This window comes from Danio rerio, chromosome 10 (genome assembly GCF_049306965.1).
Source record: "Danio rerio strain Tuebingen ecotype United States chromosome 10, GRCz12tu, whole genome shotgun sequence".
In the NCBI taxonomy this organism is placed as follows: Eukaryota; Metazoa; Chordata; class Actinopteri; order Cypriniformes; family Danionidae; genus Danio; species Danio rerio.
Genome location: NC_133185.1, coordinates 11,684,912 through 11,709,878, shown reverse-complemented (window position 1 = coordinate 11,709,878; position 24,967 = coordinate 11,684,912). Strand labels below are relative to the sequence as shown.

At 35.2% G+C, this 24,967-nt stretch overlaps 1 protein-coding gene across 2 annotated transcripts in view; it reads right to left on the bottom strand.

Annotated features, from left to right (window-relative positions):
- Nucleotides 1–14,040, bottom strand: part of ugcg (UDP-glucose ceramide glucosyltransferase) — a 58,482-nt gene extending 44,442 nt beyond the window's left edge. The window contains exon 1 of one of the 2 annotated variants that reach the window (XM_073913984.1): nt 13,798–14,040. Coding sequence is in view for 1 of the 2 variants with exons in the window: in NM_001024207.2 (NP_001019378.1) it covers nt 13,798–13,895 (98 nt within the window). In the remaining variant the exon portion in view is untranslated. 2 annotated transcript variants of the gene reach the window in all.
- Nucleotides 14,041–24,967: the final 10,927 nt, after the last annotated feature.

Sequence of the window (24,967 nt, the reverse complement as noted above, 5' to 3'; positions counted from 1 at the left end):
GTATAAATTCCATATAAATACAGTAATTAAATACAATTCTGTGGCTTCTGGTCAACTACAATTCAGACTCAACATTGCAGATCTTGCGATGTGAATATTGTGCATGTGCACATTGCGATATCGATGCTGAAACTATATATTGTCAGCCCTACCGGGGGGTCTTTAAAAGGGGACACTTCTGTCATCCAAAAGCAACATTAACAAGTGAATTTACTCTTATTGAGGCAATCATTATCAAGTGAGTCATTCATTATCAGATGTGTGATGTGACAATAATATATTTGTCAAAAACAGTCGTGGATTAAAAAGAATTTAATGTTTAAGTTTATAATTGCACTCTATTAAATAATGTAGCTATAAAAAAATGCTTGCTTTCTGAAAAATTCCTGCATGTGTGAAAATACAGTTGCCTTGACACAATTAGAAAAAAAAAAAAAACTACAAAAAAAAAAAACAGGCTGGTCTGTTGCGTCAAACGTTGGTTTCTCTATTTGCAGATGACCAATTATAACCAAATAAAGGCCGCAACACTAATGCATGCTGTCAAACGGTGTAATATTTCAAACAGGGATCAACTGTTTGTTTGCAGTTTGACTGGCAGCTAATAGTTTATCTATGTACCGCAGCAAAGCAAGTGATCCGACTGGTTTTGTTTCCAAAGTTACTGCAGTGTCACTTGTCATACTTTGAATTAAGAATAAAGCATCATAGTGCTTGAAGTCTAAAGTTACAACCTACAAGCATGTCTCTGGCACAATTTTTGGATGTAATTCACATTAAAGCATTCCTAGATTCCACAGTACCGCTTACAAACCTTCTCAAGTTCAAATTCTTACTGTGAACTATTCATATTTGTCTTGTTTTGATGGCATGGTGCTCAGTTGAAGTTAAGCATATAGATGCATATAGACGGACCTGAATGTATATAGATGTTTAATTTCTGGCAATTTGAGCAGTTTTCTGGAAACCTCTCGTTCTCAGGAACTGCACTTCCTATCTGCTCCTGTCTGAAGGGTCTGGAGTCTTTCCTGACACACTTGCCAGCTCTTTACAGAACTAGCGGGAAGCTTCCAAGGCAGACGCAGCCATTAAAAGCTGTCGGAGCATGTTTGTTTCTGATAAGTTCGTCTATCTCGACTGCCAAAACATCACCGCTGGCACTTTCTTGTAAATGTCAAACCACATCTCAAGCTAAAGCCAATGCAAAATGTGATGCGAGTCAGTGATGTGAAAAAAAACAAAGACGATAAACTAGATGCTAAAACACAAACTGTTGTTTAGAGCATGACAAAGTAAAATATATTGGCCAAGCTGATTATTCTGCAGATATTGGCCATTTTACATACAGATACTTACATACTTTACTTACATACTTTAGAAGACTAAATGATTAACAGAAACTAAACTAAAATCCCAGCTGTATCAAGACAGTTTAGTCTACAGTTATGAAAAAATATATACAGTTATAGAAACTGATAATCGATTTAACTGATAATTGTCAAATGGATAGTTCACCCAAAAAGTTTTACTTTGCTTCCTTATTGGCTACTAGTTTATATGCGATCTAGCAATAAACGGATCTATGGCTCTTGGAACAATCGTTCCAAATTAGATACAATACCTTCTGAAGAAAGTTTCACAGCCAAAGCCATATCACCCTGCAGCCCAGGACCAGTTACTCACTGAAGCCTGGTCAGCACCTTGATGGGAGATCACTTAGGAAGACTAGGTTGGAGTTGGAAGTGCTGTTAGTGTTACCTATGAACTGTGCGAGTCCCACTGTCCAGTAAGCACCGTCTTTCGGATGAGATGTTAAACTGAGGTCCTGACTCTCTGTGGTCATTAAAAATCCCCTGGCACTTTTTGTAAAAAGTAGGGGTGTTACCCCAATGTTCTGGCCAAATTCCCTCCATCGGCCCTTCCCCACCATGTCTTCCTAATCATCCCCATCCACCGAATTGGCTCCATCTTGGTCTCTCCACTCCACCAATAGCTGGTGTGTGGCGAGCGCAATGGCGTCATTGTCCTGTGGCTGCCATCGCATCATAAAAGTGGATGCTGCACACTGATGGTGGTGTGGAGAGACCCTCTACATGATTGTGAAACTCTTTGGGTGTATGGCTATACACGTAAAATGCGCTATATAAATATGCATTACATTCTGAAGAAAACTTTGGAGTCATTGCTGCCATATTGAAGTGTCATTCCAAACTGAGGTGCTCAAAACTTGCCACTTTAAAAAGACCATTTGGAATGAAGGATTTGGAAAAATACACCTGATGGATACTTCAGAATATGATTTTTAGAGCAGTGAAACAGTTTGGTGTCACAAACTGTGTTGAGTTCAGAAGCACTCATCCCTATGCTCCGATCCCTCTGAAGGGATGAACCCTTCTGAATGGAAAGAGTGCACACACATCTAAGAAAAGGCAACTGATCGATCAAGCCAAACAAAATAGAAACTTAAGTAAACAGTACTGCCACTACCACTTTAAATCTCAAAAATTTTAATGGACAATGTTTTGACCTATAAGGTCTTCATCAGGTCACACATGAAATACTAGAGAACCCAGTGTGTTTAATTCCTGAAATAATATGTTTTTGAAGAAATTTGTGAATCACTCATTAAAGGTAGGGTAGTTGATTTCAAAGAGGCTAGCAATAGCAAGCTAGCTTTAAAAGCTAAAATCCTGCCATCGCCTGATAAATCACCATCCAAAGCCACACCTCGCCCAAAACACAGGCAGAGCAGAGGCTCAAGTGACAAGATGAAAGAGAGTCAGATTACCTCTCATTAACCAGTGAGAAAATGTTACAGAACAAAGTGCATAAAAATGAAATAAGTAGTGGTAATGACATATCCTGTCTGGCTGAACAGGGAATACAGAGATAAGTGAATACACATGCTCACAGGCACGTAGGACAGCCTACGGAAATGTTACTTCAGACCCAAACATTTTGATTAGACAAAATTTTTGGTCTGAATATGACTTCCAGGATCATATAAATAAATTGAAACCTACAATGAGTTGTACTGGGATGTAAGGAATTTAACCAGCAGAACAAAAATGTATTTTTAAACAAATCACTAATATGTTTTGTTACATCTACTACTAGTGTCCACACTTCTCTTAGCGTCCTTTCACCCGAGACGTTCATTTAGGAACCTGGCACATTTGCCCATTAGCTCAATTTGTGCAAACCACAAATGCGCTCAGATTCGCACCAAAACAATCGGTCCAAGACCGGCTGAATGAGGTTGCCTCAGCTGGGCTGAAACAAACTCAGAAGCGGTTTGGTTGTAGTGAGAAAGCGATACGATCTAACGAACTAACAAACCAGGCTATATCACATTGTATTGTTATTATTATTATTAAGTAATAGGCCTATATAGCTATAAGAAGAGAGAATGAAGAGTAGGATAGGATGTCATTCCTACAGGTAAAACTGCATTTCCTATCGAATTGGCATTCCTATCGAATGCCTTCTGATATAGAACAGATACACATTTTACAACCTTTGAAGCCTGATCTGTGATTTGGTGAAGATGTCTGTGTGTCACAATTCAAAATTAAAGCGAACTTTTTTGCTTATAAAGTCGTAATTCACATTGTCATAAATTAAAATAACTTATGACCGCTTAGTGGAATCCTGGGAAATAAACCAAACTCTGACAACTATGAGGAGAGTTTACTGGCACGTGACTTGTTTTAACAATTTTGGTCCGTTTAGAAACTTTGTGAAACGCAACAAGAAATAAAAAAGCAACAATGTAACAATTTTAATCCCTGTTTCAGAACATAACAATCGATCTACAGGTGTGAAAGCACCCTTACATTTTCGACCTGGATAAACAGAGTGTTTTTAAAACACTTACTGTAAGTTCCCATTTTAGTTTAGAAACACTGGTGTTATGTTTCAATAGATGAACTAAAACGGACTTAAAAGTGCAGCTATACATTGCTCTCTGACTGGCCTTCTAGACTATAACATATCATTCTCTAATTCGTCAAACCTCACAATTACACAAGTACAGAACCTGACAAAATATATACATGCACAGTGAGCATGAATGTTGTTCACATATCATCGGATGAAGATAGTTAATCTGAAACAGAGCAAAACGCAAGTCTGGACAAGAAGCGATGTCATTCAGTATGTTTTAAACAAAAAAACACTGGCTTAACGCTGCCTTTAAGACAAAGATTTGTGCTTTCAGTTTCATATGTATTTATAAACCACAGGCCTAAACCAGGCAAGGAACTTGAACTTTAAAAAAAGAGCTTCACAAAATGTCTAAAGCAGTAACAAAGAATAAAGGAACTAGTCCTTCTTGATGTCCTACAAAATGATAAGCCAGTAAAAAGACAAGGCCTGCTATTGGCACATATGTAATGCATTTCCTCGGCTCTGCCCATGAGTCAGTGAGGGGATTTCTGAAAGCTCTGGAAGCAGCTCTTCAGCATAGTTGATGTGAGAGACGCTCCTGCTGGAGGTGTTGGCTTATCTCATGCTCTATTAACTATGAAGGGCGACGCGGTTTCATCTCACTGCATCACGCCATTAGAGGAACAGCAAAACACACACCACCTCCTACCCATAACCAAAAAAAAAAATCCAGCAAAAAGGCCAAATTTCTAAAAATAACAATGACTGCATTTTAATAAACCATTGGGAATTAATTTCCTTTGATTACTCATGGTACATTGATCCCTGTGAGTCTGAAACTCTTCTATGATGCATTTTCTGTCTTCATACAAACTATGATTTATATATGGGAGGCACATTTCTAAAGCTTGGTGAATTGAATGGTCATATATGCTACTTTATGCAACAACTATCATCATTCAGATGTCTTCTAGAAGTAGAATGAATCAGATATACTTTATCTTATAGATTCAAGTATGGTGTTTGTCAATGTCATACCACTAAGTATCAGTAAACTTAAGACGTGTGAATGGACACGCATTGTTTGTGCGTAGCTCTGACGGTGAATGTAGGTGAACGTATGAGGAACATTTATGCTTCATATGCTGTTATTTATGCTAGAGCCCGATGATTTCCTGTTACGTGGAAAACACCAAAAAATAAATGTGATAAAATGTATAACACAGAATGTCATTAGTTTTGACAATGTATTAAAAACAGAATGAGAAAAAAACATTAACTTAACACTATGTTTCCACATGCAAAAAACCTTATTAAATTTATCCGCAAAACTAGAAATGTTGCATTAAAAAAATGCAAATAAAGCTGATTTTTCATCCAATGAGTCAAAAAAAATTAGCCACTTTCTGATTAACTTTAACTCTCACCAAATATCAAAAGTAACAACGGAATTTCTTATTTAATAAATTAATTGCACCTCAGAAGAAAATTCTAACACGCAATGAACGTTTGGTGGTAGCATTTAAAGGTGTGAGAGCACAGAGTGATGCTCTTGACAATTCTGGAGGTAATTAATAATGTAATAACACTAATACTGAAATTGTTAAGATGCTTTAGAACGATGACAACAACATTTTAGATGCTTTACAATGTGCTCAGCCTGCTGTTTTTGTCCATTCATTTTTAATGCGCATACTGGAATTTGTTCGGTAAAAATGTTTCTATCGCAGTTTGTGCATTTTTTATTAATCAAAAAGTTAATCCTACTTAATGTGTATTTTAAAATGTATGCGCATCTTGTCGTTTCCATCACCAAGGTGGATGAAAACATTGCTATTGTCCCTAAATTTGACGTTTTTGGCAAGGCTCTTGAGTAAAAGTCTCAAGTGATCTTGAGTAAAAGTTGAGTAAAGATTATTGCACACTGAATACAAAATTTTGTCAATAATTTTCACACATAAAAAAAATTAATTTGACCTAATAAATAAATATATTTGTTGTGTCAGTCGTATTGACCTCCAAAATTTTCATTTGTCATAAAAAGTTGTCTTGAAAAATAAATGAATAATTTAAAAAAATAAAAATCGAATTTGATTTTTTCCACTTTTCACATCTAAAAAAAGAGCTTTGAAAGGTGTTTTGATAGTTCAGAGCTACCGTACAATCGAAAAACTAAATACGAATGCCGTCAATTTAGCTACAGATCACTTTGACAAAAAGTGTATAAAATAAAGACAGAATATTGTTGACAGTTAAGAACTGTGAGTGAAACACTGCTGTCTTACTTTTGTTTTGTGGTGTGTGTGGTGTGTGAGTGTTCATACATTTGATGTACTGCCCATAAAAATTATAATAAAAAGCATGGTCCACTTTCGTTCTGTTGCTTCAACATATAGATACAGCCAGTCTCTGTTCAGGATATGTAAAAATACATATATATGTGAAGTATCACAAGCAATGCATCAAAATTCCACTAATTCTCACTGATAAACTTTGCATTGAACTTTGACTGAACTTTCCTTATTCTCTATGCAATATTGAATGAACATATAAAGCCTATTTCTCTTTCTTTTTTCTGCTTTGCAAGAGAGGAGAAAAAACTGTCAATGCTTGAATCGACTCTGAAATGTTTTGTGTTTTTTCGTAATTGATTAGTTAACGCGTTTGCATGACAATTTTTTCACATGTGAATATGAAAAAAAAAAAAAAAAAAAAACACATACGAAGATTTCGGACTTCAGTAAGCAAAGACCTTTAGGGATGATCTTAATTCCCTGGATATGCATATTGTGTAATTTATACATTAAGCTGCATTCTAGAAAAAAAAATGTTAGAAACCAAAAATAAAAAAAATATAATAAAATATATATATATAAATTGTAAACATTTAAACCTAATACAAGACCCCTGTGTGTTTGATATGTGTTACAGAGATTAAAAAAAAGTAAAAAATAAATAAATATTTGGAGGAATAACACTGCTTTTATATACAGTTAAAGTCAGAAATATTAGCCCTCCGGAATTTTAGAGCCCCTGTTTTTTTCCCCAATTCGTGTTTAACAGGGAGAAGATTTTTTTTAAAAACATTTCTAAACATAATAGTTTTAAAAACTCATTTCTAATAACTGATTTATTTTATCTTTGCCATGATGACAGTAAATAATATTTGACTAGATATTTTTGAGACACTTCTATACAGCTTAAAGTGACATTTAAAGACTTAACTAGGTTAATAAGGTTAACTAGGCAGGTTAGGGCAATTAGGCAAGTTACTGTTTAATGACGGATTGTTCTGTAGACATTCAGGAAAAAAAAAACTTAAAGACATACTGTGAAAATTTCCTTGCTCTGTTAAACACAATTTGTCAAATATTTAAAAAAAAAAAAAAAAAAGAAAAAAAAAATCAAAGGGGGGCTAATAATTCTGACTTCAACTGTACATCAAATGTACAATATTTATTTTTGGTTGTGAGGTTTGTAAAAAAAATGTAATTTTGGCAAGAATAAATTAAATTACAAGCACAAAATATTATTTAAACCTGAAACAAATAGGCTTTTATGAACTATACAATGAACAAACAAATGGGGTTTAGGTAGATTTAGCAAGTTTCGCCAAACAATAATCGTGGAAAAAAAAATCCAATCATTTTAATAGTAATCCAGGAATTAAGGAATCGACTGTTCAATGCTAACATGAGCGACTTAATGATTTAAAAAAGTGACTTCAGTGTGCGTCATTCATCATACAAATTGCTACACTGCTGGAAAGAGAGAATGGAGCCACTTTCTCTTAGTGACAATTCAGTGTGAACAATGCGCAACTTCTCTACTTTATGCAAAGAGGAAAGAATTACATAAAGAAGATTTTACTAAATAGATTCTATCACGGCGGGTCAGATGACACAGCACATGAGAAACACTAGAGCTCTACAGGGAACTAGGAAATGAATCACATGAGGAGGGATTCAACTCAGGCGAGGTTCACACGATCCCCACACCTGACGACTGAAACTAGGTGTCATCCGAGTTCTTTAAGGCACTCTCAATTACATCACTCCGCCTGTATTTCTTCATCACACTAACGGCTCCTGGACAATGCCGTTGGTGAATTTACCAAACCAGATCAACAGTGTCAGCTTTGGCAACAAGAGACAAAACATGCATATATTATTCAGGCATTTGCCAATTTTGCTTCAATAATTTATGGAAAAAAATACCAATTTGAATGTTTACTTTATTAAACTTTATTTATCTGCTTTTAGTTTTAAAAAAGAAGATACAATATATATATTTTAATAGTGGGTGTTTAAGCAAAAAAGCGAGACTTGTATACGTTTTGACCATTCATTTAAACAGTAATAATTGACGCTGTGTGATCATCATGAGAATTCAGCTGAGTCTATCAGCAAATACTTGACCACCAAAAAACAAAACCAATGCTTGACTACAGGAACGTATGTGCACAGACTTGTGGAGCTTTTTAACTGCCACCTACTGGCCTGGCATATATAGAATAGCACTGTCAGTCTTTTTTTTTTTTATCTCTTCTTGATTGTCATTGACAATTGTACACCAAACCTAATAGCTTTATTCTTATCAATATATATTAGTTGACAGATTTATATTTTATTCTAGTAAACATGACTTTGCAATACATTAGCAGTGAACCACTAATAATAAACAAATATGCACTTAAAACAGCTCAATATTTGAAAAATGCAATATTATGTAATAGAAAATGCAATATTGGCAATAAACTAAAGTTATTGTGTGCGCAAAGCATTTGTGTATTACACACTAAGGTTCTTTATACAAGAATTAACAATACGGGGCCTTCCCTCTCAAGTAGCTGGTTTTATGCTATTGCATTCAAAGGCCTAAAGGGGAACCTATAGAACCTCAGAGAAAAATAATAATAATAATATTAAGCTTTTCAGACACATTCACATTGTTGCACATTTTTTAGTCTGAGTTATATTGAATTTGATTAGCCAAATTGTAGGAAATGTGCTAAAACAGAAACAAAAGCTAGTGCGACAAGTTACAGATGTGGCTACATTACAAAGTTCAAGTGAACTCTGATCTGCAAATTCACATCACGTATGTGTGTTGAGATTATCCGAAGATCAAAACGTAACTTCTCTGTAGAAAAACGTAAATATGGTGCAATCACTAATGTGATTCAACGTCACATTGTCTTTTTTTATCCAACCTCTTTTCGAAACAACTAGGAATCCAATGATTAACTTATTTCACTATTAACTGTGCTTTAATTTGTCAGTAAATTAATCATAAAGGCTTCTCAACACTACATTTCTGCATGGAATAAAACTGCTGCAACTACACAAAGTTATGCCAACTGTGCGCTAGTTTAAAGTTCCAAGCTTTTACACAAAGGCTAATACCCATGCACAGTGGATAAACTATGGCTGAGGCTATTAACTAAGGGCTATTCACATAACATGTCTTTTGTGCAAGCAGGTTCGCGCAGTTAAAAGACTGCCTCACTGCAAGTCAGTCACGTGACAAGAACTGACTGATCAGCTTCATACTTTGTTAGGAATATAGACATTTTTCCGCCAAAAAGAAAATACAAAAAAAAAATATCCCAAACAGTATTGCAATATAGTTGACCAAAAGTGCCTTTCAGACAGGGGTTCAGCAGCCTTTGACTACATTTGTTCTCTTTAAAAGAGAAATACTTAGCTAATATGTAGGTTAGACTTACATTAGACAAATACTATTTGTTTATTTATTGATTGTTTTGTCATTTATATTCAGTGTAAAATTATAACTTGGGTTTAAATGCCAAAAACTTTTCACAAATTTTTAAGTCAAAAGAGAAATGGACTATTGTTTGTTTTTAATATTATTTTTGTGCTGTTATAATTGGTTACTGAGCAGCAATAAATAAAACTTTAAAATAAAAGGATTTTTCATATGATTTTCTAAACTAGTAGTGTTTTTGAATTAATGAATGCATAATAATCGCGTTAACCATGAAACTGTGATTATTCCTCAGTAGGCATGGGCCGGTGTAAGATTCTGATAGTATGATAACTTTGAATAAAAATATCACGGTATCACGGTATTGTGATTATTGCACTAAAATATATTCTTTTTAAATGTTAGAGTAAAAAACAACCATTTTCCCCACTTCGAAAACAATATATTTTATTTTTTAAAAGATTTAAAGTATTTTGAAGCAGTAAACATATCAGGTTAAATAATGAAAATAAATCATTGACTTCTGCACTCTTTATTAGTTTCAAAAACACTGATTTCTTTACAATTTAAAACGGCATCTTTGGATATCTTTTTAACTGGAGATACTGTTGTCCTAAAAAAAACAAACCAAAAAAAAGTAAATAAAAAAATCTAACACATACCTTAGGAATAGTATTCAGTGTTTCCTCTAGGATTTTTTCCAGCTGTGGCGGCAGGCCTGTTTTACACTGATCTACCAACTACCTGTGGCGTTATTTCAATGACAAATGTCGAGTGCGCATTATTACAAGTCAAGATCGTATTTATGTAATAGCCTATGAGCATGCAAATCTCTTTGCTTGCGTGCCAATTTCCTCTGCTCGTGCACAAAACTTCTTGCACTCCCTTTAATATACGCCGCTCAAGCGCAGATCTTCTTATGCGCTCTCAAATAAACGCTGCTGAAATGCAATTTAGTGCACGTACATGTAACATGTATGTCTCCAACATTTATAAGAAATGCTAGGAATATTTATGAATGTCTCAAATAGACCTAAAGAGCGGTTTTAATGCCTCCTGAAATATATACTTCGTGTTTGCTGGCCTCACGCATCATGCACCTGTCAGTCAGCCAGTGAGCATGTAACCTTAAAGGGTTAAACAAATGACGCACAGCACTACTAAAGTTACAGAAAAGTTTGCGCTGTTATAATTCACTTACCTTTTAATAAGTTTTGGTGCGTTATCACCCGCAATAAAAAACAAAAAACACAACTGAAAAGTGAAAAGCTGTAATTGTTGTCGTGGCGGGATCAATTTTGGTGTGGCGCCCCGCCATGGAAGAATAATTGTAGGGGAAACCATGGTATTACAGAAAATGTTGTCGGTTTTAAAACCTTGACTTTTCCAAACCGGGGTACCTTGAAAACAGTTATAGTCCCATGCCTATTCCTCAGACTATAATCGTAAAATCAAAATCTATAATCGTTGCATCCCTACGTCCAACAGAATTTTGCATGCTCAAACTTCAAGTAGAGAACAGCGATGCATTTTGAAAATTAAAAATGGCTACATAGTTTGTTATGGCAATACTAGATGTTTTATTGTGCATCCCATAATTTGGGAAACCTGTTAGGAAGAAAGCAGTGGACCCCAGATTTCAAGCTGGTCATAAAATTTAGCCCTTTTGTTTCAGTCTCGCAATAGATCAATATGAATGACCTCATGTTGGTGAAAAAAAGAGGGTAACATCATGACTGAGCCCATGATGAACATCAAAACCAGACCATAATAAGGCACACGAAGAAAAAAATAGAACCCAATTAAAATCTAGCCATCTTTCAATAAATTAAAAAACCCAGTTCATTCAGAAAGAGCTGCTGTTCATTCCAAAGCCTCAAATGAAAACGCACCATTTTCTAAGTGCACAGCGTCTTAAAATCTTCTTAGAACTGACCGGTTTTCCATCTAAAAATAGACCTTCAAACTGCTGAGCATGTCCAAAGGTAAAAATGATTCCCAAAACAAAAGCTCGAATTGCCACAGAGCTGTTCTGACCAAAAACATTACAGTATGTCACAAGTAGTATTTCAAAACACATGATGTTGTGTTTTCAAAAGAGAGCTGACGTCTCGAGACTCGTTTGAATGAGTCGTCTGACACGTGATGACTTTCACCAGATCCTGGACAATTTTTGCATCAGCGGGTGAACATCCACACATCATTTGGGAGTTTGCAAATGTACAAAAACAATCCAGCAAGACAGACATGACAATGAAGATGGGACTTAGAATAGCGAACATGAACACAAAAAGCCTAGTTTCTGTAGAAGAATCAGAGCATGAGTGAGATCAAGCTGAATCACATGACACACTGTTGTTGCAGGTGGAGAAAAGTGTCAACCCTAAGTTCCCTAGAAACTAAAGTTCGGTTCATTATGTGGCCATAGTATCATATGATTACACCACCAGTCAGAAGATGAGACACGCTTGACCGAATTCACTTCTGAAGAATGCGTGATTTACAAAAAAGGAAAGGGAAGTCTTTTCTGCTTGGTAAAATCTGATCAAAATATAAGAGAAATAAACATTTTGTGAAATATTATTAACATTTAAATAAACTATTATATTTGTAAATGATTTAAATATTATTAAAATAAATCATTTAAAATGCATTGATAATCCAGCATCAGTACTCCAGTCCTTTGGTGTCTCTCTCACATGATCCTTCAGAAAATATTCACACACATACACTAAGGCTAATTTAGCTTATTCAATTTACCTGTAACACGTGTCTTTGGACTGTGGGGGACCCTGGAGCACCTGGAGGAAACCCATGCGAACAAGGGGAGAACATGCAAACTCCACACAAAAATGCCAACTGACCCAGCTGGGGCTCCAACCAGTGACTTTTTTGCTGAGAGGTGATCACGCTACTGTGACACCCCTTTAGAAAATATTTTAAAGTTTTATTATGCTCTATAACATTTCATGGTCAATTTTTAGTTTCTTATGATCAAATTTAACCTGCTTCTTTTTCATATTTGAAATTAATTTTGATTAATAAATAGTACAAAATAACAAAACTAAATTAAATGTAACTCGAAATGAAATCTTCTATAACAGCATAATCAAGAACTACTGGTCGGTTTATTGAATAATAATTCTTTTTTTTAAATAAACTAAATGCATTTTAAATTTGGTAATACGTCACAGCATCTGCAAAAATACCACAGCTGTTTTACATGACTTATGGATCATGCAACACTGAAACTAACTAGTGACTGCAGAGAATTCAGTTTTTAAAAACATGAATAAAATTCAATTTCATGTTTTAATTCATATAGATTTATTTTTAACCTTTTTATAGAAACAATATTTCAGAATAATTATGTTTTATTGCATTTCTGATAAGACTTCAAATAAACAAAGCCTTTGTAAGCAGAGATAAAAAATATTTATGTTTTCAAAACATATACATGATCTGCAAAAAATGGCATTAATAATTAACCTGATGACTAGTTTATGTTCAAATATGTGTGCTAACCAGATGGGATGGGCAGATCTAGTTGATACTAGGCTACATACAAACATTACGAACAATAAACAAGCATACACAGTAAACTATTTAATTTATTTAACAACAAACTTTCAAACCACGATTTACCCAAACAAAACTCCTTTATTTACAACTATATACCATTTAAACTACAAAAGCCGGTTGTCCATTGAAGCTAGCAGGAGCAGCTTTGACTCCCACTGGGCTAAATTTAATGACAGACCCTTTGAGGAATGACCCCCCGAGTGACTTTAAACCCATTAGACTTCTTAAACTAAAGAATTAAATAACAAGACAGTGCGCAGCAGCTAAGCTAACCATCATCGCTAGCGATCAGAAACGATATTAATATGCGACTAGCCAAAGGCTAACGTGTGTATGATTGAAATAAATATTAATACAGCTCTTCCTCCGTCATCTTGCGACGTGAACAGTTTGGTACATGTACATATGTTTTAAAGGGCGTGAAGAGGAAACCTGTGTTCCTGTTAGCCAGACTCAAATGCTCACCCCAATCTGCACTGCAAGCAAAACGACGCGACGCGACAAACCCACAATGAACGAGCTCGAGATCTGCGGCGCTGCATTTCCAGCACGCGATCAGTGCATCGCATCAGAAATCAATGAAAAACCTCATTCACTTACACGTAGATGATGGACACGAGGTGCATGAGCCAGAGGACGAGGAATAAGAGGAAGCCGAAGATGGCGAAGCCTTGCAGGGCGAGATCGAGCAGGGCCATAGCTGCTTCTGCTGTCCTGTGTCCGGATGCGCTCGCTGACACCTCACTGTTCGGCCCTAATGCTGGAGGAAGAAGAGCTAATCTCTCTCTCTCTTTCTCTCTCTCTCTCTCTAGTACACACACACACACACACATTCAGATGACTGAGAGAGGGCGGCTCTGCGGGGAATCAGCGCATAGCATAAGTGGGTGGAGTCTGATGACACACTCCACTGGGAGGGCTTTGCAACATGGGATCGCTGTGAGGGTGGAGTTAAAACAATTGTAACATTTCAGGAATGTTTTATTTATGTCTCCAGATTTTTTTAGTCGTGTTAAACTGTGAATATATTTATATAATTATCTTAAAGCTAGATAGATTGGGCAAAAAGAGTGGTTCTGTTTAAATTCCAGAGGCAATTTCTTATATATCTGTTGAAGCCTTTTGTTTTGTTTTGATTTGATTTCTGACAGTTGCAGGCTGTGAAGTAAATGAAATCATTGAGAGGAATGGAAATTAATTGTATGCTGCCTGGCGCTACACTCAACGGCCACTTTATTAGGTACACCTTCATAGTACCGGGTTGGACCCCATTTTGCCTTCAGAGCTACCTTAATTCTCATGGCATAGATTCAACAACGTGCTGGTAACAATTTTCTGAGATTTTGGTTCATATTGACAAGATAGGATCACACAGTAGCTGCAGATTTGTCAGCTGCACATCTGTGCTGCGAACCTCCCATTCCACCACATCCCAAAGGTGCTCTATTGGATTAAGTTCTGGTGACTGCGGAGGCCATTTGAGTACAGTGAACTCATTGTCATGTTCAAGAAACCAGTCTGAGATGATTCTCGCTTTATGACATGGTGGGTACACTGTGGTCATAAAGGGATGAACATGGTTAGCAACATTATTCATGTAGGCTTTGGCGTTGACACGGTGCTCAATTTGTACTAATAGGATCAAAGTGTGCCAAGAAAATACCCCCCACACTATTATACCACCACCACCACCAACCTGAAACAATTTATACAGGGTAAGATAAATCTATGCTTTCATGTTGTTCATGCCAAATTTTGGCCCTGCCATTCAAATGTCGTAGCAGTAATAGAGAATCATCAGACTAAGCAACGTTTTTCCAATCTTCTACTGTCCAATTTTGGTGAGCCTGTGTGAATTGAAGCCTCGGTTTCCTGTTCTTAGCTGACAGGAGTGGCACCCGCTGTGGTCTTTTGCTAGTCCATCAGCCTCAAGGACGTTGTGTGTTCAAAGATGCTCTTCTGCATACTTCTATTGTAATGTGTGATTGTTTGAGTTACTATCAGCTGGAACCAGTCTGGCCATTTTCCTCTGACTTCTGGGATCAATAAGGCATTTGTACCCACAGAAGTGCTGCTCACTGGATATTTTCTCTTTTTCGGACCATTCTCTGTAAACCCTAGAGATGGCTGTGCGTGAAAATCCCAGTAAATCAGCAGTTTCTGAACTCAGACCAGCCCATCTGGCAGAGACAACCATGCCATTTTCAAAGTCCCTTAAATCACCTTTCTTAGGTGTCACTAAACGAATTGAGTTGCTGCCATGTGATTGGCTGATTAGAAATTTGCGCTAATGAGCAGTTGGACAGGTGTACCTATTAAAGTGGCTGTTAAGTGCAGGCTTTATGCTGGTTAATCCCCTTTAAAAGCCTAAATATCGGATTTATTTATTACTTCTGTATTCTATAGTTTAACGCAATTCATCCATGCATACGTCTTTAAGGTCTGTCTCTACAACAGGAAACTACTAAATAACTCACAAATGTGATTTTTTAAATCTCAAAATTCTCACTTTTTAATCGCAATTGTGAATTTATATTAAGCAATTGCAACTAAATCTCAGAATTGCGAGATATAAGTTAAAATTCTAACTTTATACCCTAGAATTTTCCCTTTTTATCATGTAATTGTTACTTAATTTTTTTAGAATTCTGACTTTATTTCTCAAAAGTGAGTTTATATCTTTCAATATTGACTTAATCATTAATTTTCCTTTTTCTTTATATGTCCTTTTATTTATCAGAGGTCGCCACAGCAGAATAAATTGCTAATATATCCAGCATATGTTTTACACAGCAGATGCCCTTCCAGCCACAATCCATTACTGGGAAACACCCATACATACTCTCTCACACACATTCTCAAACACTATGGCCAGTTTAACTTATTCAATTCACCTATAGTGCATGTCTTTGGACTGAGGAAAACCGGAGCCCCCAGAGGAACGATGCACAAAACGAAAGCCCAGCTCCCTATTCAAATTTAAGTAATAACATGAATTAATTCCTTAATTTAATCATTAATTTAATTTAATTTAGTCATTACTATTTTTTTCCTTTTTGAAAATAAAAATGATTAAATTTAAATAGCACTACGGCACTTTCATTCAATTTAGAGGAGATTAAAGTTTCTGCTGGTTATTTAATGTCTTTTAATATTAACACATGACACTCCGTCAGCTAAAAGGAGTTAGAGGAGCAACTTGTACTTTGTGTCAATTATTGTTCAGATCGGCTCTTAGAAATCTAAGTGATCTCTTTCGTGTGGACTTTGTGGAGCTTATATCAGCATTTATGTGTGAGGATGGATTATGGATGGGGTCAGCAGGGCCTCTGACTGTCAAGAGAGGCCCACACCCCACAGCAGGCGCACAGCTGAAAAACAGACACTGTTTGTATCTTTTCAACACCTCACTACAAATATGATGTCATATGCTAATTGTGCTACATGGTTGTCTTGTGGGAACGAGTGTTTAAGAGTACAAAAAATGCTTCAGTGTCAGTTTGCATCTATAAATTATGATTATTGTTGTTGTTTTTTTGTTATGAACATTTTGACTTGGTTCATTTCACTTGTTTTACTAAAAAATGTGCTATCTGCTTTCATATTCATATAGTTATTTTTAAATATGACTTTTTAGGAATATAAAATATATTAAATATTTAGCACCCCTGTTTGATAGAGGGCATAACAGTGTTTAGTCACATGGTTGCTTTCGCTTTTATGAAAAAAAAAACCTAGTTTCGGCTCTTATTTAACTTTAATTGAACAAAGGGAGCCGTTTACATTGCGTTACCAAGGCAACTACTGATGCGTTTTGTGTAATGTTTTAAAGAGCTTTGTCGCAGCACGACAGTGGAAAATGAAACCGTATCCGTGCTGTCTGGCCCGGTTTGGCGCGTAATGGAACAGTTCTGTTTAAAGAACGATTCAGCACGATAGTGGAAAAGCGGCAAAAAGTGTGGCTCAACTCTACCTCGACTTTGTCAGATTAACAGCACAGTGACAGACATGAAGGAAGCAAATCTCATGTAACGTTTGTGAGAAATACTACAGTAAGAACTTTACCAATGAGAATTTTATGTATTTGTTGTGGAGTTAATTGATCCTTCGCAAAGCTACACCCAAAAAGCGTCACCCACCAATCGTGGCTTAGCAACCATAGCTACACTCAGGAGGTCTGTCCCAGTCATTTCCCAGTTGTCATTTCCCAGTTGTCTTTTTCTTTATTTTTCGCTAGATATTACGAGCACTGCTCCGTTTAAGCCTTCGCCATAGTAGTCATACTAATAGCAATCATATTTACATTCGTTTTAAGCTATGAATATTTGAAATTACTTGTCAACAAAACAAAACCCAAATGTGATCACAAACTGAGCACTTGCAATCAATATACTTCACCCACAGCTGTTTTTCAGTAATTTATATCCCTCATGTCCATGTCAGAGCAACAATTCACCAATGTTTTCATCTGTTTTTGGAGATTTAGTCATTGGTGACGACGTTATAGCGGGTTAGTGACTGTTTTTATATTTGGTGTCTGATTAATATTTGATGGTAGGGAAAATCTGTTTGTTTACTTCTGCTATTTATACTTTGATTTACATTTCAATTTATTTATTTTTGTCCACTTAACTACAAATTACAATGGAAACTGGATAAAGAGCACACAAGCATGCACTAAAAATGTCCAGATTTTCACAACAATTTACTGTAATTTTTCACAGTAAATGACATTAGTATCGCTTCACAGTATTTAATTGTGAAAACTCACAGTAATATGTAGTATTCATAATTTTATTGTGAATTTAAGGCAGGTAGATGATTACAGCAAACTACTGTAAAAAGGGCTACACATTAGTTATAGGAATTTTAACTTTTGTTATTTCATTTAACATAGAAATAATACAAATTAACTTTTATGCTAGTATTGGCACTTTTTGGATATTAAGAAATAACAGAATGTTATTGCCGCCCCAAAAACAATTTGGTTACCAACATCTTTTTGATTGTACTGCACATTTATTTAATCTTATGAGGTCAACATGGAAATATGAAGTAATATGTTTAAGGACAAATTTAAGGTCCAATTTTAACAGTGTGCTGACAGTTATAGGTGACTTACTGTACATTGTTATGGGCAATGATGCAAAAATCTGGCAAAAATTCCACAATTTCCCTTTTCTGACTGTTTTTTCTATGAATGAATTATGTAGAAGCACTATCCATACGTGTTTCCTCGTCGGTTAGTAAACCTACATTTCTTTGCACAACAATAGTCTCTCAGGCTTTTTGGTTAAAAATAGAGACATCATGGTTTAATTAGTTATTATTAGATTAATTTTTAATGTCACCTCTCCTGCTGTGCATGAACTAAGCTGTTAAATGATCAGCGTACAAGGTGTCTGGGCTAACCTAGCTTAAATTATTATTAAATTATTTTCTAATAGGTTGCTATTATGTCATGAAAATTGTAATGCATACTGCAGTTCTTTTTTTTTGTCTGGCTTTCTCTGATATCTTACCTGTTTGCTAAAAATGATAAATTATAATTAATAATAAAAATTACACCTGGCAATGTCTGAGACCGACACATACATATTGTAATAGACGGGCCAGGCACGAAAGCTTGACAGGCGTAGCAAGAGTAATTAAGGAAGGCGGGGCTTAGAAAAGGTTCAATTCAAGCTTTTTTGTGACGATGAATCACGCACAATGTTATTAAGTCCACGCACACACACATCGCGCGTGTGTGCAATTTACTTTGCACTGTTTTTACATGGCAAATGTGACAGGATACACATTAATAACCACTGCTGTATGGATATCTGTTATATTAATCTACAAAATAAAATTGATTTAATGTCTACAAACTATATTTTGTTATAATTGTACTGACACGCGACTGTGGTGATCCTGCCAACACTCCTGGGAGTCTCCTTTATTTCAGACCCATCTCCCGTTTTGTTCTGTCTCCCGAAAAACTCCCATTTTAATATGATTATACCCGTTACTATGGAGACATGTTAATACATGGATGTCAATCAATTCAGTGGGCGGGGAAACCACACTCACATTGCGGTTAACCTCAAAATGGGAGCGATTTGGATCCTATTTTAACATCAGGAAAGTAAAAAATAAAAAAGAGACTTGTTGGGTTTATATCACTCCAGTATAACTGTGGACACAATATACCTACACAAAGTTCTGTCCAAACAGCTTACAAAAGATGATTTTCATCATGGGTCTTCTTTAAAACAGTGTAGGTTAGTGTACAATGTTTTATATGTATTTTAAAATCATTTGACAAATAAGATTTTTTGAAAGTAACACGACAGTTACTTTCCCTGGTAGGTAACTCAGTTACTAACTCAGTTGATTTTTAAACTGTTTTCATTCTAGCCAAAATAAAACAAATAAGACTTCTCCAGAAGAACAAAATTTATAGTAAATACTGTGAAAATTTCCTTCCTCTGTTAAAAATCGTTTAGAAAATATTTAAAAAAGAAAAAATATTTACAGGAGTTATGTGTATTTCCAGTCTGTTATGTTAGTATTACAACTTAAAATTACATGTAATCATTACATTTAATTTACTGTAGTTTTTATTTGACCTGTTTCAGTGTTTCAATTTTAGTTAACAGTAATAAGCATGATGACCACATTATCTGTAATCTGAATGTACTGAATAGTCAAATTATTATCATCTATAAAGTTATGCATTGCATTTCTTGGGAACTGCACAACATCGACTAATGTTACTGTACGTGCCAAGCTGTGGATTCTCTGTGATTGCCCTATTCAGTAAACAGATCGCCTGCGGTATGAGTGATTCTCTGTACTCTCATTAGAGCTTTGAGGAACAAGTATCTGACGCAAGAGAAGAAATGTCTGGATGTGCTGGAAGAGGACATGTGAGCTGTTCTGTATAATGTCTTGTCCAGAGAATGAGAGGAGACTTTGTAGAGCCAATTCTGTGATTTCAGAGTAGGATTTTACAAATGTTTGAAGGCGGTTCCGGCTTTTGTGTGTGGGAGACCAGCAGGCGATGTAGAAACTAAGAACATTTTTAATATGGAAGCTGAAGGAAGTGCATAAGATGCTTGTCTGAGGGGCAAATATGTTCCGATTTCATAGGAAGTATTGTTGGTGCGCTTTTTAAATTATAGTTTGATTTCATAAAACTTTAAACACAAATTTAAGCTCTTGAACTCTTTAAAAACATGAAAAAAAAGCAAATACATTGATTTGAAGAGCCTTAGACATTATTCCAGGTCTTTAAAAAAAGTCATTTAAAGCCCTGATTTCTATAACAGATTACCTTGGTACACAAGTAGATGGCAATTATTTGTGTGTCACTAAATGATTCCCTTTACTGACCCATTTAAAATGCTGATTCATTTAACAAATGACATTGTTATGCCACTACATGTCAAAAATGCATGAGTCACTGAATTATTCACTTTAAAGTAATAATTAATAATACAACAGAGTACAGAGTGAACAGCTGAATTATTCACTTGACTTATCAACCAATTCGTTTAAAGCTCTGGTTTGCAAAACAGATTACATTAATACGTCAGTATGTAACAACGTATGTGTCATCATATAATTCACTCAATATGTTTGTTTTAAACACAGTCAAACAACAGATTACATATGCGCACCAGTAGATGGTGCTGTGTGAATTGCTAAATGATTCAATTTACTGATTCTTTATAGTACCGATTCATGCAACAAATTAAATTGTGAGCCGAGTAGATGGCGACAATGCATAAGTCACTGAATTATTCACATAACTGATTTATTTAAAGCACTGATTCATAAAACAGATTACATCGTTACACTTGTAGGTGATCTCATTATGTGAGTCACTGAGTTTGCCACTTTACTGATTTATTTAAAGCATTGATACATACAACAGATTACATTGATTACATTACACATTGATTACATTACACATTGATTACATTACACAGATTACATGTTTTGCCTGTAGGTGTTGACTATGTGTGAATCACTAAACTATTCACTGATTGTTTTAACAGTGATTGAATTAAAATCACCAATTATTCACTTAACTAATTCTTTTGAAGCAAAGATTCATGTGAGCGATTACTTTAAAATGCCAGTGGGGGATGACAGTGAACTAGTCAGGGAAATATTCAATTCATTCATTCAAAACACTGATTTATACAACAGAATGTATCTTTAAAGCATTCTTAAATCACTTAAGTATATACTTAACTGATTGTTTAAACACTGATTGAATCATTTATCACTAAATTATTCACTTAACCGATTGTTTAAACATTGATTGAATTATAAATTACTGAATTATTAACTTAACCAATTGTTTAAACATTGATTGAATTATTAATCACTGAATTATTCACTTAACCAATTGTTTAAACCTTAATTGAATCATTAATCACTGAATTATTCACTTAACCTATCGTTTAAACCTTCATTGATTCCTTAATCACTGATAGGGGTTGGTACTAAACTTTGCAAGACACTGACCCTCCAGGACCGAGTTTTACACCCCTGATTTAAAGCATTGATTCCTACAAAAGATCACATAGTTTTGACTATAGGTGGCGACAATGTGTGAATCACTGAATTATTCAATTAACTGATTGTTTAAGCACTGATTGAATAATTAATCACTGAATTATTCACCTAACTGATTCCTTTGAAGCTCAGATTATTGCAAGATTTTATATTAATATGCCAACATAGGATGACAACGTACATGTCACTGAAATATTTAGTTAATTCATTCATTTAAAGCACGGATTTATACAACAGCATGTCGACGCCATTAGGCGGCGTCAGTGTGTGAGTCGTTGAATTATTCACCCAATATATTCGTTTAAAGTACTGATTCATATATTTCTTCACCAGTAGATGGCAATATCGATGACAATAGATCATTATCGACCCCTTTAGAGTACTGATTCATTCAACAGATTATATTGTTATGGTAGCAGATGGCGGCAATGTCTGAGTCGCTGAATTATTCACTTAACTGATTCGTTTAAAGCACTGAATTATATTACTTATTCATTCAAACAACTAATTTGTACAACAAATGCAGATGCATTGTACACAGCAAGTTTTGATGTGGTCATGTTTACCACTGCTCACCATAATTGCAGAATTTTAACGATTCGAGAAAGTGACATCGAATCAACACATTATTAAAGGGATAAGAAGATGGAAGCATTGCGATACAAAACAAGTGCTGAGTTGCTGAGAACTTCCTGTTTCTTTGCTGCCTTGTAGATGATGACATTTTTTATTGACTGTTTCCTCCTTAATTTAATTTCTTTTAATTTCATGTGACAGGAAAAAATATGTTTTTTATCATTTTATTATTAAAATCCTTTTTTTTAATATGTTTCATTCCTTTGATGGAATGAAAAAAGAACTGTGATTGTGATTTAAGCACAACTGTACTTGAAGTCCTCATTCAAATATCATCTTACCTTCTCACAAAAAGAGGTGTGGAGGTCAGAATAAGGACTCACTGTATAAATTAGTTTCATCAGGATGTGTCAGTGGAAATATGCCGTCATGTACTCTTGTGATGTGTCTCGAAGTGTTGTGATGACATCATTACCAGGAACCGTGTCAAGTGTTAAAACCAAACAAAGGGATAATGAACACTATGAATGACATTGTGAAATACCAAAACAGTCATTGCACTTCACAGCCAGGTTTCAGCCTTTAAAGAGAACTCCATGTTGTGGCAAAAGGCTTTTTTACAAGTCACCGACAGTCACAGTTAAAATTGAACATTTTAGAATCCATTTAGTCAGGGTCTTGCACTTTTAACTTAGCTTAGCATAGATCATTGAAACAGATTAGACCATTAGCATCTCACTCAAAAAAATAAAATAAAAACTTTTGATAATTTTTCTATTAAAGATTGACTCTTTTGTAGATTCATTTTGTACTAAGGCTGAAGGAAAAAGAAAAGTTGCTGTTTTCTAAGCAGATATGACTAGGAATACTATCATTTTGGCGTAATAATCAAGGAACTTTACAGCTGTACCATGGCTGCAGAAGGCGCAATGATCTTACACAGCGTTGTCACCTAGAGACTAACTAGAGACTTATGTTAAAAGGGACAGGATTAAACACGATAATTAGACAAAAAAAATAAATAAATAAAAAAAACTCGTTATTGGTCTATTTTTTTTAAAAATGGTAGAGAGGTCATGTTTTGGTCTTCGATAGGTCTCACGCAGTCATGTGATATGATTTCGCAGGTCAGAGTTCACCAAGCTTGAACTTTGCAACGCAACAAACTGCAAAACTTATTGCATAAGCTTGCCTTGCCAGTCTGACGCATTTGCACGCATATGAATGGAAGTCTATGTAGAGAAAAGTGCAGTGTGACCACGGCTTCACCTGGAGACTATTTTTGGGTTTTGCAAATTATCAATGAGTAGGTTTACATTGACATCAATAATCTGGTTTTAATGTGATCAAGACAATACTCTAATTAAGAGTCTACCATGTAAACTGCGATTTATGATTACCTTAATCTGAACTAAGCAGAAATTAAATTAAGACATGTGAAGTGTGCTTAATTTAGTTGCATTGTTAAAGTGCAGTACAGACATGTAAACACCTTAATCAAACTATTACAGTAGTGTAGGATTTTCACTGCATTTTGTGACAGGGTATTTCATACACACACCGCTGTTTGACACTATTCTCTGCACCACCGAATCAGTAAAGGACCACATACATCTACATTGTGTAATGCGGAGTGTTGTTTTTTTTCCATCCGGCTGTATCAAATTCCAATTAAACAACACTCTTCCACCAGTTCTTTCATACGCACATCCAATATCTCGTTTATCATGCATGAAATGTTCCTGAATGAAAGTAAAAGTGCCAAACCACATTTAAAGTCGACAAATTAAAAAGGAAACTCCTGAAATTACATGAAACTCCAGAGAAAATTTGGATAGTGTGATGACTCAACCATGTGAATTGATCTATGTGCTTATAACATGTAAAATGGGATCATGAAAGAAACATTCAAAAGCAACTCATGTAAACACCCTAAACATATTATTGTCTTATTCAGATTAAGGTAAATAATTCGATTACTGCTGTCCATGTAAACAGTCATTGGGTCTGCTTCAGCTATGGTACAGCAGCAGAGTTCCTTGATTATTATGCCAGAATGAGAATATAGTTCCTATATCGACCTAGGAAATAGGAACTCTTCATTTTCCATCTGTCTTCGAAACTTTTCACAAGAAGTAACTAAAAAAAGAGTCAAGCTTTAAATAGGAAAAACTTATTTTTGGAGCAAATTGCTAATGATCTAATCCGATTCAATGAATAATGCTAAGCTAAGCTAAAAGTGCTCTTGCCAGACTCGAAAATCAGCTAAATAGATTAAAAAGTTTAAAACTCAAACTTTATAGATCTTGTTGAATAGGCTTGTTTAAAAAAATTAAAAAGAAGTGATCTTTTAGGATTTTGTCATTTCTGATTATTTCATTTCTAATATATGGGGCAGACTGAAGATAGCTGCGACACAGGTCAGTTGTATCGCTTCCAATCTCTCCAATCAGGAGCTAGCTACAATTCAATTGACACATAGATTAGTCTCAGATTAATTCATGTATTTAAACTCATCAAAGTTAAATGATGTGTCTGTTTTGATATTTTTTTATAGCAGATTGTTGGTCCTAATGTTTTAGCTGTTAGCTGTAAGGTGCACAAGTTCATGGCAGGACTCTGA